Genomic DNA, 20,235 nt, shown 5'->3' on the forward strand with positions numbered 1-20,235 from the left:
TGGTGGTGGGGGCATCATGGTTTGGGGCTGCTTTGCTGTGTCAAGGCCTGGACGGATTGCTATCATCGAAGGAAAAATTTATTCCCAAGTTTATTAAGACATTTTGCAGGAGAACTTAAGGCCATCTGTCTACCAGATGAAGCTCAACAGAAGATGGGTGTTGCAACAGGACAATGACCCGAAGCATATAAGTAAATCAACAACAGAATGGCTTAAACAGAAGAAAATTCGCCTTCTGAAGTGGCCCAGTCAGAGTCCTGACCTCAACCTGATTGAGATGATGTGGCATGACCTCAAGAAAGGGATTCACATCAGACATCCCAAGAATAATGCTGAACTGAAACAGTTCTGTAAAGAGGAATGGTCAAGAATTACTCCTGACCATTGTGCACGTCTGATCTGCAACTACAGGAAACGTTTGGTTGAAGTTATTGCTGCCAAAGGAGGTTCAACCAGTTATTAAATACAAGGGTTCACATACTTTTTCCACCTGCACTGTGAATGTTTACATGGTGTGTTCAATAAAAACATGGCAACATTTCATTCTTTGTGTGTTATTCGTTTAAGTAGACTGTGATTGTCTATTGTTTTGACTTAGATAATGATGATCAGATCACATTTTATGACCAATTTGTGCAGAAATCCATATCATTCCAAAGGGTTCACATACTTTTTCTTGCAGCTGTACTTGCAATATGAAGCAGTATAACATATGTGTACACAAAATAATAGGAACTTCACAAATGCAAACCAACTCTTACAACTCATTAAACCTGTATTCCAGTGTATAATAAATAATAAAATTCCTGCTCTCATTAATAAAGTTCTTGTGTATAAAAGTCTCTTGTATTGCTTGTTTCCCATCACCTTACAATACTTCTGTGTCGCCTGTGACTTCTGATCCATCACAGCTGTGCTCACAGAACTCTCACCTCCTTCACACTTGTATCAAGGCATACAGTATAGCATATCAGTTATCCTCCAAAGTATATAGGGCCTCCTACTGTATATCCTCTCTCCTCTAGGGACCCTCCAAAGAATAACTCCTGATTTTCTGGTCTTGGTCATGGGCAGGTTAACCTTTGAGGTGCTTCTGTATATCTCCTCAAGTTTAGTTAAAACTACTACACTATGGAAAGTTTTCTCTACATTTCCTTATGATATGGGCAAGATTAACTTGGTTTGGATTTGTGAAGTTCATATTATTTTGTGTACACATGTCATATTGCTTTATCTTACAAGTACGGTATATTTATTGGTTTATTTGCATAAATTATGACTTAGCCACTAATTATGGCTAAGGCTGCATACTATTGCATATATTAAATTAATTCAAGTTGCATACCTAACTTTATTTATTTTGTTTATAAGCAGCGCATCACCATTCTGTTATAGAAAATGAAGAAGAGCTTCACTACCAGATAAACAGAAGATGTCTGCTCACCTTATATTGTGGACCTTTAAAATAAGATGGTATAACATGCCTGTTCCACTTTAAGAGCTGGGATCAGCTTCAGCTGGCTAGCACTCTGCTGTTGCTAAGTATTCAAGACAAGGCAGCTCCAAAATTCCAATATATCTTAAAAAGAATATAAAAGAAAGAGGCTAATGTTGCTGTCTGTGTTAAAATCAAGAATTACTTTATTATCACTTTTAAAACCACACTCACAATGTTATGTAATGACAGGCATATCAATGCACAAAGCGGGATTAAATCCTGTGGTTTACCGCTCCTTGCAGTAAAGACAGCTCAAGTGCTGGCATGGAACAGGCTGTGGATGAAAACACCTCTCTCCTTTGCTCTGGACCAAAGCCTCATAGTAAGCTCCGCCCTACATGCTACATTGACAGGCACATGTGCACAGCGCTGCAAGGTCGCAATATTTAATTTTATTTTTTGCATTTGGTAAACTTTCTACCTGATTACAGTTATTACTGGGGTGAGTGTTGCAGCTGCCTAGATAGTTATTAACATCACATAGTTAGCCTCACAGTAGTGGGAATTATTCAGAAATGTAAAATATTGCAGCTTACCAATCATTAGATCCAGTGGCTGTATTAGCTTTCTTTATTTTAGGCTTTTTTTCACCTGGTGATCTGGCTAGATCACCGGATGAAAATAGAAGAAAGAAAGTCTAGAAAAGGAAACAAATGCAGCTATCACATCTAAGAAACCGTAATCTGCAATATAATGTTTGCATTTGGATTTAATACTGCTTTATTAACATCAATAAAATCATATTCACATAGAAAAAAAATATTCCTTACTTATCAGAAGGCATTATTTATACTGTCATAAACTGTCCTGTAGCTGATAACTGCTGTGGAACTTCCTATTTTGTATGGCTATGTTATCCTTCTGCAATGTGGACAGGGTTAAACTGAATATTCATTAATACAGAAGTGCAGCAGCCATCTTTAGCAATGCTCATCTATGTAGTGTCTCCAGTGCAGGGGGCAGCCATCTTGGCTGGGTCTAATTCAGTCTTAGAGGATAGTGATTGGCTGATGCAACAAAATAATAAAAAAAGGGAGGGGTCAGCAGGCTGTTGGGGATAGAGGAGAGGACTGGGTTTAAACATGCAGTTGTGTGGGAAAAAGACTGAGCTGATGCTGGCTAAATAGATCCCTGTCGTAGCTGACCACAATCAGGTGAGATCTCTGAGAAGCAAAAAGACCAAGAACCTTCTCCCAGGGAGGGTGGGATTTGGACACCTGGTGAGGTCAGACTTTGCTGAAGAGAGTGCTCCTACTGCTTTTGAGTAAGGAAAGGAGGGACTGTCTCAGCAGGATTGAAAGAAAAACATCACAGTGATTACTATCCATGTCTGAGGACTTGAACTGAATTAGAGCACACGTGGGTGGGGCCAGCGGACGATACAAGGACCCTCATGAACGCACCTGCTAATGTCCTGGCAACACAGGCTCGGGGTTGTGGTTATGCAAAGCTCTAAATAAGGAAGCACCCCAACTCAGAAGCAAGCAGTTCACCTTTCACAGTTCAATTGTAAGGTTTAGACATTTCATGTTTTAAGCACTCTTTCCATGACACTGTAGCTTTAAACTGTGAATGTAGCAGTTACCAGGGGGACACAACGGAACTTATGTCCCACTCACCAGCACAGCTGCAGCTTGCTACCTCACTCCCAGTGACAGTAGAAGCTCCCACCATACCCTTAGCGCAGAACTCTTTAACTAATGAGCTTGACTTGGATTCTTCCTTATGCACCCTTGTTTTCCGTACCTGCAGGCTAGGTCTCTGGGTCTCTGTGCTGCAATGTTGGTCCCGTTTATTGGGCACTGATCGCTAGAGAGGGGGTCAAGCACACCAACCCCCTCACTACCGTGTTGACCATCTCCCTTGCCAGGTACTGACCTTCCACTGTCTGGTTCCTTTAGCATTCACACCACTATGCTGGTTGCCCATAGCAACTGCAATATAGCAGTATCTTCCACACATTTAACTCTTGCATAGTGTCCTTTTCATACCTTCTCTTCATCTCCTCTGTACAAGCCCTGTAGGGAATGTGTATTGAATGCAACCCTTTAAAGAACTTCTGAGACTGTTAAAGGAACTTTTACTGAAGAACTTTGCAGCAAGTACAAACATTTCAACACAGTCTCTTACAGGTATTCATTCTCCTCTCTTCCCCCCAGACTGCCAGTCCATACCGAGGTCTGATAAAGTCCATTGATTCAAAAAGTCCACTTTATATTCTGTGGGACCCTGCCTGGGTGCCCACAAAGAGGTTGCTCTCATTGAGAGTGTCAGCTACATAAATCTATAGCCCAGCTTGCCTTCCTTCCCATGTTCTCCAGCCGGCCTCAGAGCAGAGCCTTCCTTCATTTTATAGCAACAGAGGGCAAAGCCCAAAAAGACCAGGAAAACACAGAGCCTATGTTAACTTTTTTGGCAGCCTGCTAGCTAAATCGCAATAGACCTCAAAGTAATCATAAGTTCGCAATAAACAGTGGTCTGTCAAAATGACAAAGAATTTTTAATTTCTCTATTGTCCATTGACAGACGCAGCTCTTAAGCTTCTTATACCACTGGGTTATGCTGCCCCCTACAGGAGTAGTACAAAAACAGTTTGCCACGCCTACAGGGGCTGTCCCTATAGGCATAACCCCACACACCCTGCTCCAGCATACCTTTTTTTTTCTGCCTAGTGAAGGATTAGGACCTAGGTTTCCTGCTACGAGTTCAGTCTCAGTTTTTTTTTATTCTTTTAAGAATATTTTGTTTTATTTTCTTTTCTCGCTTCTGCTAGTTAGTGTTCAGGGGGATTCCTCCTGGTGAACTACAAGCAATAGCTGGCTGAGGTATCTCACTGGATAATCTAGATCCTTAAGGTCTCCCAGCCTGGCCTGCGAGTGTGAGCAGGTTATAGTCCCGCACTAGGCCTCGCCACAACAGAGTCCCGTTTTTGGATGGGGACGAGCCTGTGAGTGGATGTCTCACTGGGACACGATGACCTGGAACGTCCTGAGTCACAGCGTACCTCTCGGCTGCAGCACCCCCACTCCGGTTGGGAGGCGGTCTGTCCTGAGCGGAGCCCATCCAGTCCATGGTATGGTGAGTAAATGCAGCCCCCCCCCATATCTCTTAGTGGTCTTGGGGGGGACGTGGGCCCACTCCTGAGGATGATGAGACCTAGTACTTCCTAAAAGATCCCCCTGGCCTGTCAGGATACCTGGCCCTGTGCCCTGCCCCCCTCCTGCCCTTTTTGCAGTTTTCACCGGGGGGGGGGGGCGCTATTTATGCTGCGCTGGGCGCCCTGGGGGGGGGGGGGTTAAAATGGTACCTTTTCCTGCTGGATCTTGTTGTAGATCCTCTGTGGCCTCCAATTTGGGGTCCCCTGCCCGCATGGCGCACAGTGGGGGCCGCCAGCTTTAGTGTGGGCATAAGGAGAATTTCTCCCCTTTGACCTGCATGGTGCAGCCATTTTCCCTGTGCTTCCTATTGACTTGCATTGGCAGCCATTTTTGTGTAGCCCTATGGAGCTACACAGGCAGCGTGACCTTTCACATTCTATCCAGGCTGATGTCATATTCTGTGACTTTCACTTTCCTGCTGCACAGATTGGCTCTGGAGGTTTCTCAGAGAGGTGGTAAAGTACTGGGGGGTCTCTGTGGGCATATCCCTGCGCACTCTGCTATCTGCATATATTTAAGGGGACTCCGCATACCGCGGTGATCGGTGGTGGGGACTGTGCTCAGCGCTCTTAAAGAGACAGTACACCTGTTGTCTTTTGAACTAATTATGGAGTCCCAGGCAGTGGTTTCACCCTCAGATCCCCTTAGTGCGACTACCAGACCTTCCGGATCGCAGTCGCTGGCCACGATTTCAGTGGCACTGGAAAGCCTAGCGACCAAGGTAGATTTTGTGATGAAAAAGGTTAATAGCTGAAAACGGGCGCTGCCTTCACCATCATCGGTGGGGTCCTCTGATTCAGAGACTGATATGGTCGTTACGGACGCCCCCCTCCATGAGGGATCCCTCTCCTTGCAATCAGATGGTGAAGAGGACTTGTCCTCTTCAGCTGCAGCGCAGGAATGCGCTTTGGTGGAAGCCCTGATTGTTTCAGTAAGGGAAACTTTAAAAATGGCAGATGAGACCACACCAGCAGGGACCCGCAAAACCCAAAAATCGGGCAATGTTTTCCCTTGTCCCGAGAATTTTCATGATATTGTTAATGAACAATGGAGGAGCATCAAGCACATGCTAGTAGTGCCTAAGCGCTTTAAACGCCGTTATCCCTTTGCAGAGACGGTTTCGAACCGTTGGACAGTACCGCCTAAGGTGGATCACCCTGTATCCAGGTTGAACAAATCTACTATAGTGCCTGTGGAAGATTCCCCAGTGTTTTCGGACCCGGTGGACAGGCGGGAAGAATCCCTTTCCCGCCACCTTCATGTGTTGGTGGGTTCAATCCTGAAAAAGATTTTTGTGCCTGTTCTGGTATCACAGATGGTTACGGAATGTGTAAAGGTTTTTAAGGGGAACCTAGATGCTGACTTAGTTTCTCCGGAGCTGTTGGAACTTATGGACCACATGGCCCAGGCCCCGGTGTTCCTGTGTGATGCATCCTTTGATGCGGCTTCCCTTGTGGCCAGAGTGTCAGCTGTGGGGATTGCCATAAGAGGCAAGAAAAAGGAAAGCTGTTCAGGGATTATGGGGGGGCTAAAAAGCCATGGTCAGGCAAGAACAAGACCAGCCAGTCCGGTTCTGCGGACAAGTCCTCTTCAGCATGAAGGGGCACCCTCACCCTTTTCTGGGGTGGGGGATGTCTGCGCTTCCTTCAGGAACCCTGGACTTCCTTCATTCTAGACAAATGTCCACAAACTGATTTGTTCTGGGTACAAGATCGAATTTCAGTCCCGGCCGGCGGACAGGTTCTTTCAGTTGAGTCTTCGCCTGTCTCCGGATTGTTTGAAGGATCTCTGAGATGCAGTGCAAGATCTCCTTGCTCAAGGAGTGATTGTGCCGGGTTCCTCTGTAGGAACGCTTTCAAGGTTTCTATTCAAACCTGTTCACGGTGCCCAGAAAGGAGGTCAAGGTGCGTCCAATCCTGGACCTCAAGGCTCTAAACTGCTTTGTGCGGGTGCATAAGTTTTGAATGGAATCCATTCGGTGGTAGTGTCTTTAAATCAGGGGGATTTTCTGGCCTCTATCGATATCAAAGATGCATATCTACACATCCCCATCTACGCGGGACACCAGCGATTTCTCTGGTTTGCGGTGGCAGAGGAGCATTTTCAATTTGTGGCGTTACCCTTTTGATCTTGTTCCCAGAGTCTTTACCAAGGTACTGGCCCCCGTATTGGCTTTGTTGTTTCAAAAAGGGTTTGCGATCCTGGGATATCTGGACAATCTCCTATTGAGAGCGGACTCTCACTCGGCTCTTTTGGGCGATCTGTCAATTACAGTTCAGACCCTTCAGGAATTCCGGTGGTTTACAAATTTAAAAAAATCTGCTCTGAAGCCTTCAGTGAGGTTGGATTATCTGGGGCTGACTCTAGATTCCGCCTTGGCGAGGGTCTTTCTTCCCCTGGAAAAACTTAAAAAGTTGAAGGGAGTGATCGGGCTGCTGTTGGAATCCGATCTGTCCTTACTGCAGACTTACATGAGAGCCCTGGGTCTGATGGCATCAACCTTTTGAGGCATTTCCGTTTGCTCAGTCTCACTCGAGACCTCTGCAAAAAGAGATTCTTGCCAAATGGAACAGAGATCCACAGTTTTTAGGCAAAATGATACGCTTGAGCTGACTCACGAGGTCTGCTCTATCCTGGTAGATCCAGTCACCAGCATTGTGTCAGGGCAAGTCCTTCCTACCCAATTTTTCAGTTTTTTATTTGTTAAAAAAGTTTGAAATATCCAATAAATTTCGTTCCACTTCATGATTGTGTCCCACTTGTTGATTCTTCACAAAAAATTAGTTTTATATCTTTATGTTTGAAGCCTGAAATGTGACAAAAGGTCGCAAAGTTCAAGGGGGCCGAATACTTTCGCAAGGCACTGTATTTGTGCAGCACCACGCTATTTTTTGTTTATGTGGTTTACTGAATGATGTCGGAATACAAATGATAGTAGCAACAATTTATTGAATATTCATGTAGTGGACTAGCAGTGCACTGGTAATGGTTTGGTTATTTTTTAAGTTAAAAGGTATCACTTGAACTTCAAACTTTCTGCAGTAATTGATGGCTTACCTGGTATAGCACTCTACTACTGCTTAACAGCTGCTCTGATAATTTAGCAGCTGGAACTGAGACTTTATGTAACAGTAAATGCCATTTTTGCTAGACAGCCTGATGAATAAATATTGGATCTACTGGCACGAGCAACATGTAATAAATTGTCTGTGGATCATGCTGCCGGAAGCGATATAGCCATTGAAAAACTCATGCCCACCAGCCTACTGTATATGCTTTGCGATGATTGAGAGCGTAGTCATACATTCTAGTATATTATACTGTACATGCAGGACACGTAGTATTTGTTTATTTTATTTTTTATTCTAATCTGTTTTTCTGGATAGCCCGACTCCAGACATTGAGTGGCTGCCTCTCACTGGTAATATGGACCCTAGTCGCCTTAATTTTGATGAATATAAGAAGATCCTTCGTATTGAAAATGTGAATGAAGATGATGATGGAGAGTACGAGTGTATTGCCAAGAACTCAGAAGGGGATGTCCGCCACAAATACATTGTTACAGTGGAGTGTAAGTCTCAAGTTTATGTTACTAAATTATATACAGTATCTGATATTACAGTTAATAAAATGTAAAATGTTAAGGTATTTTAAAAAAGGATGCACAAACAAGGAGATTATCCTAAACAAAGTCCTTATGTAGAGAGGCACTCTTGATTTTAAAGTACACGTACACCACTTGGCTCAAATTGTTGGTGAGATATCAGTACTTTAGTTGTTATAGAACCTCTTTGGACAAATAGAACAGTTTGTTTTTTTAACAAATTTTACAGGTTATTATACAGTATATTGTAAGTCTTTAAAAGGTAAGGTAAGTAAGATGTTGTTAATGTGTTTCCATTTTTTTTTTTTTTTTTTTTTTACGTACCTGAATTCAGAGCATGTGATGATAAGGGTGGCCTGATTTACTCTATAGAAAAAATGCAGCTCGCAAACATTGTGTGACCTTCATAGGACCTTTATTAAAAAATAGCAAAACTGGTACCCACAGACATTCTTTATACCGTAGACTTTGCTATATCACATAAAATTGCATCAAGGAGGAAAACTGCTCAACTAACTTTGTACAGTGAAATTCCTGTAAAGGCTCCTGTTAGAAAGCATGCAGTCACGGTCTCTAGAATGTATTACCGCTGACCAGTTTTAAGGGCTGATGCATCAAAAACAAAATGGAATGGGAGTAGCCATTCACAAGATAAGGCGATACCCACGCGCGGTGTAAAGGGTAAAAAGAAATACTTAATTCAAAAATTGAGAATTAATAACATGTTGTCACACATATCTGCAAACACAAATCACAAGACATGACACTAACATGATTAAAAGAACATCCCAATGACAGTGCAGGTGAATGAATACAGGGGATATGTCACAGCTGTAGAATAAGCAAATATCAAACTCCCGCTATGCTGTGAAATACAATAGCAAGTTAGCATTAATTGCATGACTTGGAATCAATTTGAAACGTGAATTGAAAACCACAGTAAGTGTATCACATTTCAAAAAATCTGATTCAATATTGCAGGTGTGGATCACTCTTCAGTTGTGGATCGCTATTCGGAGTACTATATTCCTGATAAGGCAACATGAGCTGATCCAATTAATCAGCATAGTAAGAGGATACAGCTAATGAAACAATTGCTGGTGTAAATACACAGTCCAACCAAAAGGAGATTCTGAGACTATGGGTGAATGGAAAAAACAGTATATTCCACTGTTGTCAAGAATTCCAATCATGGAGTATATTCCACTGATGTCAAGTATTCCAATCAAGGAGTATAATGAATGAAAGTTCAAACACACATCCACATTTGATAGACAGTCCAGTGCAGATATCAGAACTCCCACTATGTAGTAAAGCACAGTAGCAATGTGATGGTTGGCATAAATTACATGACTTGAAATCAACTTGAAACGTGAGTTAATAACCACAATGATAAGTGTATCACATTTCAATAAGTCAAATTCAATGTTGGAGGTGTGGGTCGCTCTTCAGAGTGCTATATATCTGATAAGGCAGCATGAGCTGATCCAATTAATCAGCATTGTAGAGGAACACACCTGATGAAACATTTGCTGGTGTAAATACAAAGTCCATCCAAAGGGAGATTCTGAGACTGACTATAGGTGAATGGAAAAACGGTATATTCGATTGATGTCAGGTAATCCAAATCAAAGAGTATAATGGCTAAAACTTCAAGCACACATCCACCTTGGATAAATGGTTCAATGCAGATAGAGGGGAGCCTAAGCAGGATACTATATCACCCAAACATGGGGAGTGTAATCCTCACTGCTTCTTGTCACTTGTGCCCCCAATATGAAGTTCCAAAGTTGACCATGATCAGGCTGGTGATTAACAACTTAGAAGCCAGTTACAGAGTGTCAAAATGAAGTATCTGTGTTAGCAAGGGGAGATGAGGCTGAAGAGGGTGATCCAATGAGCTGGCTTCTCCTTTTTCCAATATAAAGTGCAGTGAGTATGGCAGCTACAGCTGGTCAGTGTCTCTCCACACACATCGGTTTGTAAGGCTTCATAAGCAGCTCAGAGCACACCTGCCTGTCATCTGGGAGTAACAGCCATCACTGGATGACGGGTTTCGTCCACCACTCGGCAAACTTTTTCGGATCAGGGGAGGGGAGATGTACACATCCTTATATTGTGTAATTCAATGGATTTCAGACATTCCCTCCCCCGCACTGAGTTTTTAGGATTGCAACATAGTGATAGACCACATAGCAACTGGCACAGCTGAGTCAATCAGAAGATGAGACATGGCAACAATAATTTTCCCCTTTTCCCCCCTCATGACTTAGGAAGCTAAAACTGAATACCAAATTGTTTACTAGACTCCCTCCTCTGAAACAAAATACAGAAAATACGAAGAGATGTAGATGATTACGCTCAGAAAAGTCTTCAATTGGAAATCCATACACCCATCATCTAACTTTACAACCAAAAAGGCCCAGTCCCTCTCATGGACTGTCGCCCCGTCCCCACACCCTCTCTACTCAAGAGACCTGTGGTGAATCTAACTTACTGCCCTCCTACCCATCCTTCATCACATGGACAGGACTCCTCAAAACCTCCTGATCCACTTAAACCTTGTTCCACACCACATATCCCTGGGACAGATTCTGCGTGTCTAATAGGCAATAAAACCACTAGATCCTCAAAAGGTTCTATCACCCCCTCCCCACTTGACAACACTAGACCCCGGCGAACCTCGCCCGCTGCACAACACCTCTGTACATCCGGATCTAGGCCACCCAGCCAGACCAGCTCAAGAACGGAAGACCCACAACACAACAGAACAGCAGCTGTGGCCATTCCATCCCCTTCAACCACAGAAGCTAATCATATTGCTTTTTTACTGCATTGGATACACTCCCCAGTAACCCACCAGCCCCCTTTTTTTCTGAGCCTTTTTTAGTGCACACCCTCTGCCCTGCTCAAAAAGAAAATTCACCCAGAGGCAGAAGAGGGGGAAAGCATAGACCTGGACAGAAAGGAAAAGTCAAGCAGACTATCAAAATCTTCAACCTTTCCAACCACCCCATCTCCACATCAGAGGACTAAATAGATTAGTACGGAACCTCACAGTGTAATGGTTCTTCCACATCCAAGCCAATAAAAAGATCTCCAGAAAAGGACCACAAACACCAGATACAGATGACGCTGACAGCCCTTCTCTTACAGAGCAGAACACCTACCTGGTTCCCCACCCATACAGCATACCATGTGTGACGAGACCAACCTCGCCACATTGCATTGGAGGAGCCTGGTTGCCCGCCTGCTGCCTTTGGATTATGGACCGGCAGCTAAAGGGTTAATTTTACGGTGCAGAAGGATTTATTTCTCCCTTTCTGCACAGCCGTTCTGTAGATTCTATCTACCGAACAAACAGCCCCTGGTTCTAATTCGTATGGATTTGGTGAATGCAGGGAAATTCGGTAGTTTGTGTAGGTGAATGTTTTAACCCAGATAGCCATGCCATGGAGCATATTAGTGTAATTAAAGACTCTGGCTCTATGACAATTAAACTGTACTTGTGTGGTCTGCGTGCCATTCACCTCATAATGTGCCCTCAGACCTGAGCTATCTGGGGATATGTTACATGTCTGTGTTTAATGTATAAAAAGTAACTTTATGTATTTTAAAGCATATTACTGTATTTGGGTCCCCATGTGTGTAATGGAGTTTTGCCTTTGTCCTGGGAGATAATTGAATTACTTCTCCAGTTGTCTCCAGGGCAGAAGGGAGGAAACCAGGATGCATTGTGGGGATGCTTTGCTTCTGTGAGTCTGTAATGTGATACATGTCTGTTTGTGTTACAGTCTTCCATTTGGTCCCCTAGGGGAGTGTCCACCAGGTGGGAGACCTGTATAAATACAGGGGCAGGTAGCCCTCAATAAACAGACCACTGCTTGACCCACAACACGGAGCCTTGTCTCGTTCTTGGGGGGATTCACTGTATTCTGTTGGAGACTGATTGCTAGGAGTGTAAGCTGATGTATGCTTTTCCTGTTCGTCTGCTAGCAGCTATTCGTGAGGTTCCAGGTTGGAGTGCTATGTTGTATCCAGTTTGGGAGTTTGATGTTCTGCAGTAGCTGTGCCTGTCTCTCAGAAAGGGGCATATCGCCTAAACGGATTTTAACCCCTTGTCTGCTGAAACGGTCCGTTACACCATGTTTCGGCCAAAATCGGTCTTCTACAATACATTTACATTCAGAGTTTCTACCAAGTGGTCCACGCAGACATACGCCGCATGTACCAATCATCCCTGGATCAAATACACCCCGCCTCCAACCTAACACCTACGGAAAAACTCGCCCTCAAGGAGCTCACAGAGAGTCCCAACATCATCAATAAATCCGCGGATAAAGGGGGTAGCCTTGTCATCCAGAACCGAGCTGACTACATAAAAGAATCCACCAGGCTCCTCTTAGACATCTCCACCTACTTAAAACTCAAAAGCGACCCCCTGCCTAACTTTAAAGTGGAAACCCATACCCTCATTGACAAAGCGGCAAAGGACAACATTATCACCCCTACAGAGGTTTCATTTCTCAAACACAACTTTTACCATAGGCCTTACTTTTTATCACCTTCCAAAGATCCTCAAGGACTCCGTTCATCCTCCAGGCAGACCCATCTTTGCGGCCATGGAGAGTGTGTCCAGCTACTTCTCCATCTATATTGATCACTTCCTGCAACCGGTTGTCCAACAACTATCATCATACATAAAAGACAGTACAGTAAACCCCCCTCCATTGCGGGGGTTACGTTCCGGACCCAGCCGCGAAAAGTGAAATTCCGCGAAATAGAAAAACCCTATTAAAATGCATTGTAGGCATGTTTTTTTACTGTCACTGTACGTGTAGAAGCATTTTAAGGTCTTTAAACACACTTTTAAAACAATAGAAACTCATTTAAACACATAAAAGATACTTAGAGACAGAGCAAGAGCTATGAAAAACACAAAAATCTTTCATTTTTAATGATTTATATAGTAAAATAACATTACAAAAAAAACCGCGAATTACCGGGCCCGCAAAAACTGAACCGCGATGTAGCGGGGGATTACTGTATACATTTACTCGATTTTTTATCCCCTTATTCATGGCAATCATCCTACCTCTGGCTTTCTTTGGACGTAGTCTCTCTTTACACATCTATACCACACCAGATCGGACTCCAGGCCGTATGCTTCTTTCTGAACAATGAATCTACACTCAATCCGTGGCAAATACACTTTCTCCTGGATCTCATTGAATACTGCCTTACCCACAATTATTTTGAGTTTAACGGCAAGTTCTATACCCAAATCAAAGGCATTGCCATGGGGGCCAACTTCGCCCCCAGTTACGCTAATTTGACCATGGGCCATTGGGAGCATCTATACATTTGGCAGAACAACCCCTTTGCTTCCCATCTCGTTTTTTTTCAGCCAATACATAGATGACATAGTCATCATCTGGGATGGCCCCACTTCCCTTATACCCCCATTCCTTGAACACTGTAATAATAATCATATGTGGCTTTCTTTCACATCAGTCTCGGACCCCCATAAAGTTACCTTCCTAGACCTAGAGCTATACCACCATGACAACACGATCAGTGCTCAAAATTATGTCAAACCCACCGCTGGAAATTCATATTTGCATTACAATAGCTGTAAGAAATAAAAAACCCAGAGATGATTAAATACCACCAAAATAAAGCTCTATTTGTTGAAAAAAAAATTATAAAAATTTCATACGGGTACAGTGTAGCATGACCGCGCAATTGTCATTCAAAGCGTGAGAGCGATGAAAGCTGAAAATTGGCCTGGCCAGGAAGGGGGTGAAAGTGCCCGGTAGGCAGGTGGTTAATAAGTTTTTTTAAAAAGGATAATGCACTATTGGCACTTTATATCTTTTGTTATGGGGGAGCTACATTAGAGTATAGTATCGCCAGCCACATCCCAGATGATGACTATGTCATCTATGTATCGGCTGAAAAAAAACGAGATGGACACTGATGGGGGCACTGATGGAGAGCACTGATGGTGGGCACATTGTATTTTATTTACCTCTGTTGTAATCAGGGCACTGGTGATCAGTGCCCTGGTTACATTTTTCTGTGTCCCCGAACGGCTGATCGGCTCTGCTCCTTCCTCACACTGCAGTCTCTGTGTGAGGAAGAGAGCTGGCGACGAGAGATGATCTCATATGTTTACATATGAGATCATCTTTCATTGAATGGGCCGATCTGTGATTGGTCATTTACCACGATCTGTGATTGGCCAGATTTTCCCCGATGTGCGCTCGCGGGAGCGCGCGGGGAGCCTGTTACTGGGAGGCCGTTTAAAGACGGCCTCCTGGAAATTCGAGTCCGCGCTGTAGCCATCTTTTGGCTATAGCGCGGACCGGAAGTAGTTAAAAATGAAACACACTTACATGGCAAATTGAAGTAATTGGGCATAAACAATGGTTCCAAGTGTACCCAACGTGACCGCCTGCAGTGCGGAACACGTGGTGTGGCGTGACGGCCATGTAAGTGTGTTTCTTTTTTAATAAAGTTTTTTTAAAAGGACAATGCACTATTGGAACTTTATATCTTTTGTTATGGGAGAGCTACAGTACATTAGAGTACAGTATCGCCAGCCACATCGGTGAGTTGGATATGGTGGAGTGGAGAAACATTCAGCCCACGCGTTGAAACCGCCATTGGATACCTTCTATCTGGTGCATCCATATAAACAACAGTGGTTTATGCCTACCCTCTACATACTTCTGGTAAGAAGTTTGCACTACCACCGAGGTGTCACCTCCCTTGATTTCATTTGTTCACATGTGGAAAGTGCCTATTCACCAATAAGGCTCACTGTTTAGTGTTATCTGGTAAGAGGCTATTTCTTCTATTTCAGCCTCACATATCAGTCTAAGATTAGGAAGATTGAAGATCCACTATTGATGGAAGCTTGATCTTTGGCTATTTTAGATTATTTGGATCAATTGGAGGACTTTATATATATATTTTTTTTCACGATTGTTATAAATTATATGTTTTTGCATAAAGAATTTTCACATATGGTTTTTCACACTGTATGAAGATCACCATAATATTTGGGTCATTCCAGATGTCATATGTTTAATATTTATGATTGTGTTGAGCGCACTATACCTTTTTTCACATTTATTTTCCCCATTTCAGTGCTGCCACATAATTGTATGGTTAGCGCACCCTATTTTCTTTCACAATCCTAAAAGAAGACCCACATTTACAAACAGACCTCACCGAGTGCCCCTGTTTCTCATACAGGCGCGCTAGAAACCTAAAAATCTTAATAGCACCAAGTAAGGTTCGCCCCACCAGGCCCAAAACCAACACATCCCTCACCTTTTCTCTCCAAATCAAGGGAATGTACAAATGCCGCAAAGTCCAGTGCTTGATATGTAAACATGTTAAACATGGCCTAAAAGAGTTTTCCAATAAGGGGAAAGTCCACACTCTCACAGACTTCTACACCTGTTCCTCTGAGTTTGTCATCTACTGTCTTACGTGCCCCTGCGACCTACTATACGAAGGTCGCACCATACGGACTTTACGTAAACGCTTTGGGGAGCACCGAAACCTGGTTGAAAAGGGCTCTGATAAACACAGTGTCCCCCGACACTTTACTGAACATCACTCCCAGAGCTCTGATGGACTTAAGGTGTGGGTACTAGAAGCCATCCCCGCGCACTTCCCCCCCCCCCCCCGCCGAACGCTTCAAGCGACTTTGCGTCAGAGAAAACTACTGGATATGCACCTTGGACACTTTAGCGTCAGGAGGCTTGAATGAGGGGTTAGAAATTAACATTACACTTTAACAGATGTGTGTGCGCATGTACACATGGATGTACATTTACCAATATGCGTGCACGTCAGTGCGCTTATACACCACCGAGATGTCACCTTTCATAACATATGCAAAACCTAGGTTCAACCCACCTCCTTATGCTTATTATTATTATTTTTTCTTTATTTTTATTATTATTATCATTTTTATGCTTATACTACAGAAAATATACACACCTTTGGTGTGTACTGCAATATCGCCACCTCTCCCATAGGCCAAGTCATTGTATGCACCTATTGCCCTGCCCCATTGGGATTCCAGGTGATGCCACCTATCCCTGTGCAAACTCCTGAAATCATGTACTCATATGAAAAATAGTTCCTGGCTCACATTCTGCACCTGTTTGTGACCATACGCTATCCATATTTTGATATATCCTGGTACCATTACCTACTTATTGCTATACACTTCCTCTGCATTTCTGTCATACATATGCCTCCCCTGCCATATTTATACCCCCATTGCTATATTCCCTCTATCTTGCTCATCAAGTAACGCTCTAAACATTTTTATTGTTCAGGTGCACCTTGGCATCTTTACTCCCATCCTTTTATTTTATTCTCTTTTTTATTTTTACCTTCAATTTTTTTCTTTCCACCGTCATATTTATTTTTTATTTTTAACTTTTCATTTTTTTACATTTATCATTTTTTAAATCTATAATTTTTTTTAAGTTTTACTTCCATATATGTTTAGTTGTGGATTCGCCATGGCCCACAGCCATGTCTGTAGAGACTCTTCCTGTTAACCTGATGCAAAAAAGATTATGCTTGAAGCCACGTCACATAAGCATCCTGACCTATATGTGTTTTGGGCCCCGCCCCCTCCTGACTGATGTTCTAGCAATTGCCACAGCAACAGGGTATAAAAATCCCTGTCCTCAGATAGCCACTCCCATCGTCTGATGAAGGAGCGCAGATGCTCTGAGCGCGTGCAACCCCTGTCTTCTCTTCTCCCCACCGGAAGTGACGTTGAGTAGACCGGAAGCAGGAAATTGGAGCCTCGCCGAGAGTCCTCTGCCGCCGCTGAACCCATGGACAGGCTGCTATACAACAGCCTCCACGCGGATACACCGGCACCCTGCCACCCTCCTTCACCACACTGCATTTAGGAGCAGAGGATGGATGACCCTGTTTATTTACCCATTGTACCTGTCCACGCTTACCTCAGAGTAAGTTACTACTTTTTTTTAATGTGCAATAAATCTTATGCTACACTAAGCTGGCGCCGCTCTCTTTTGCTTTTAATGTTCAAAAATTGCCAGGGGAGATACCCAATGCAAACATTTCAATGTACCAGTTGGGCCAGGGTCAATTATTTGAATTAATTCTGTTCAAATATTTGATGCTTGATCACTGGATGGGACAGGAGATCCTGCCCCATCTGTGAGAGTTTAAAAATGGAGTCTGTAGAGCTAAATTTTTAATTCACTATAGTTATAATAATTTTTCAAAGCAAAAGCGTAGAAAAAATGATGTACTTAAAAAAATGTTAGTGGATCATTCAAAAGCATTAACATATACATGTACACCAAGATACACCGAGGGCAGCTTGGTTACAATACCTACAGCTTAAACATTTATTAATAGGATAGCTACTGTAGCTACAATCAGTTGCTCTGTAAACTTACCCTGTTTGAGCAAGATATGTATCTTCTTTTTTATTTAACTATTTTTTATTAAAGTTTTTGTCATAAAATAGACAAAAGGATGACAAAAACAACCACAAAATAGTACCATGACACACAATAAGTGTATACAGCATTCTAGAAGTAAAGATTAAGGCAGCATTTGTATCAAGAAAATTATACAATAAGTAACAATGTCCATGTAATAATCCAAAGGACTGATCACAATCCAGAGAGAATGAGCAAGTCATGTAAAATATACATCAATCTCATAGAATTAGTACATACATAGTTACATAGTAGTTGAGGTTGAAGAAAGACAATAGTCCATCCAGTTCAACCTGTGTAGGTGTGTGTGGACGTATTCATTTCCCATACCCCTGAATATTTTGATCTTTGAGATGTACGTCCAAGAGTCTTTTAAAAGTAATCATACTCCCCGCATTTACCACCATTTGTGGTAGAGAGTTTCACAGTCTTACAGCCATTACCGTAAAAAAAACCCTTTGCGTAGCCTGATGGTTAAACCGCTTATCCTCTAATCGCATTGTATTGCCTCGTTTCCTCTTACATTCCTTGCGACTGAATCGTTTTCTTTTCTATGCTGAGGTCACCATTGAGGTATTTGTAAATCGCTATCATGTCCCCTCTCAGGCCTCTCTTCTCCAAGGAGAATAAATCAAGCACTTGTAAGCGCTCCTTTAAAATTAAGGTTATCCAATCCCTAGCTTAGCTTAGTTGCCCTTCTCTGGACTCTCTCCAGTTCCAACACATCCTTTCTGTGGATTGACAACCAGAACTGGACAGAGTACTCCAGATGTGGTCGGACCATGGTTTTATATAGTGGTAGGATTAAAATTTTTCGTCTCTGGAATATATCCTCTTCCTTATGCATGCTAATATTCTGCCGGCTTTGGCAGCTGCAGTTTGACATTGCATGCTAATGCTTAGTCTATCTTCTACTAAGACTCCCAGATCTTTCTCCATTCTTGATTCCTCCAGAGGTTGCCCCACAAAGCGTATTTTGCATTTGTTTTTAGTCCCCAAGTGCAATACCTTACACTTCTCCACATTAAACCTCATTTCCAATATAGTTGCCCACTCTGTTATTTTTTTCAGGCCATTCTGTAAGATTTCTGCATCATGTGAAGTTATTGCCCTGCTTAATTTTGTGTCATCTGCAAAAACTGAGATTGAGCTAATGATCCAGTCCTCAATGCTATTTATGAATAAATTGAACAAAATTGGTCCCAGGACTGAGCCTTTGGGGACCCCACTTACCACTCCAGTATGACAATAAAAACCTTATTTAAGAAAAGAAAAAACAAATAAGATGTTGATCTGTGATAGCTATATTGTGGTGGAGGTGGTGAAGTCCAAAATATAGAAATCCAATATAGCTGCCTTAATTATATCGCAATGAGGAAAAGAAAGTAAGAAAAGATAAGCAAGGGAAATAATGTACACCCTACTGGACACCCTCAACAAGCCCCGCCCAAACAAATCACTCTAACTAGGCATTAAATGATCGTGGTTTATTTTTTCTTTATACCTGTAGGCAGGTGCAGTCTGCTGTCTCCACGACAGTTGGCGCTTAATTGCAGAGGCAATGCAAAGGGAGAGGTTGTCATGGAGAACAGGGTTCCTCTATGGTTTCCTGAGTCCCTGGGGCAGTAATCCTATTGGATGTTGGCCATCCATGTGACTCTGGTTACAAGACAAGGTACTCTACCGACTGGCCCGAATCCCTTCTAAACAGCGGGACGTCCTTCAAGTTGTAGTCCCCCAGTTGAGTATCTTGGAAGTCTCCCAAGCACTCCATGTCAGCGGTCTAGTGGTACATTTTTTGCCCCATTTGTCACAAGGCCTGCCAGGAGTGTGGAAACTGTACCATCCATAATCCCCCCCCCCCCCGAAAAGGTAGCACCCATGACCATCACCATCTCTGAACAGTTTGAGTTGGTGACCATGAACTTCTTGACAATCTCCAGCACGCCCTCTGGGTATCAATATGCGCTGGTCTTTATGGGACTACTTCACTAAATTCACAGTGATAGTACCAACCAAGGACCAGACAGCTGTCACCACTGCAAAACTCTTTTGGAAGCACATTGTCTAACCGTATGGCTGCCCGAGACAAATCCTGTTGGACCAAGGCCCGAACTTTGAGTCTATGATAATGACTGAACTTTGTTGCTTAAGTGGCATCAGGAAGTCCCATACCACTCCTTATCATCCCCAAGACAGCTCCTGCAAGTGGTTTAACCACACCTTTCTGGGGATGCTGTGGACTCTAGAGCCGAGTCACCGGGATTGGTGGCACCAATACATGAGGCCGTGGTGTTGGCCTAAAACACCGTCCACAAGTCCACCGACCACACACCCTTTTTTCCTAAGGTTTTTGGCGATACGGCAAAATGACTGTGGACCTCCCGATGGGAATGCCGAAACACCTACCGCCCAGAACACCCAGCTCTTGGGTACAGGAGCATTGGGAATGGATGC

The 20,235-nt window shown here is 43.2% G+C and overlaps 1 protein-coding gene across 1 annotated transcript in view; it reads left to right on the forward strand.

The window, feature by feature from the left end:
* L1CAM (L1 cell adhesion molecule) overlaps window positions 1–20,235 on the forward strand; it is a 1,053,451-nt gene that overhangs the window by 256,624 nt on the left and 776,592 nt on the right. The window contains exon 7 of the mRNA XM_082263926.1: window positions 8,043–8,227. Coding sequence (XP_082120052.1) covers window positions 8,043–8,227 — 185 coding nt within the window. The remainder of the gene's footprint in view (window positions 1–8,042; window positions 8,228–20,235) is intronic.

The sequence above is a fragment of the Pelophylax lessonae genome (genome assembly GCF_965119305.1).
Source record: "Pelophylax lessonae genome assembly, chromosome: 7".
NCBI classification, from domain to species: Eukaryota; Metazoa; Chordata; class Amphibia; order Anura; family Ranidae; genus Pelophylax; species Pelophylax lessonae.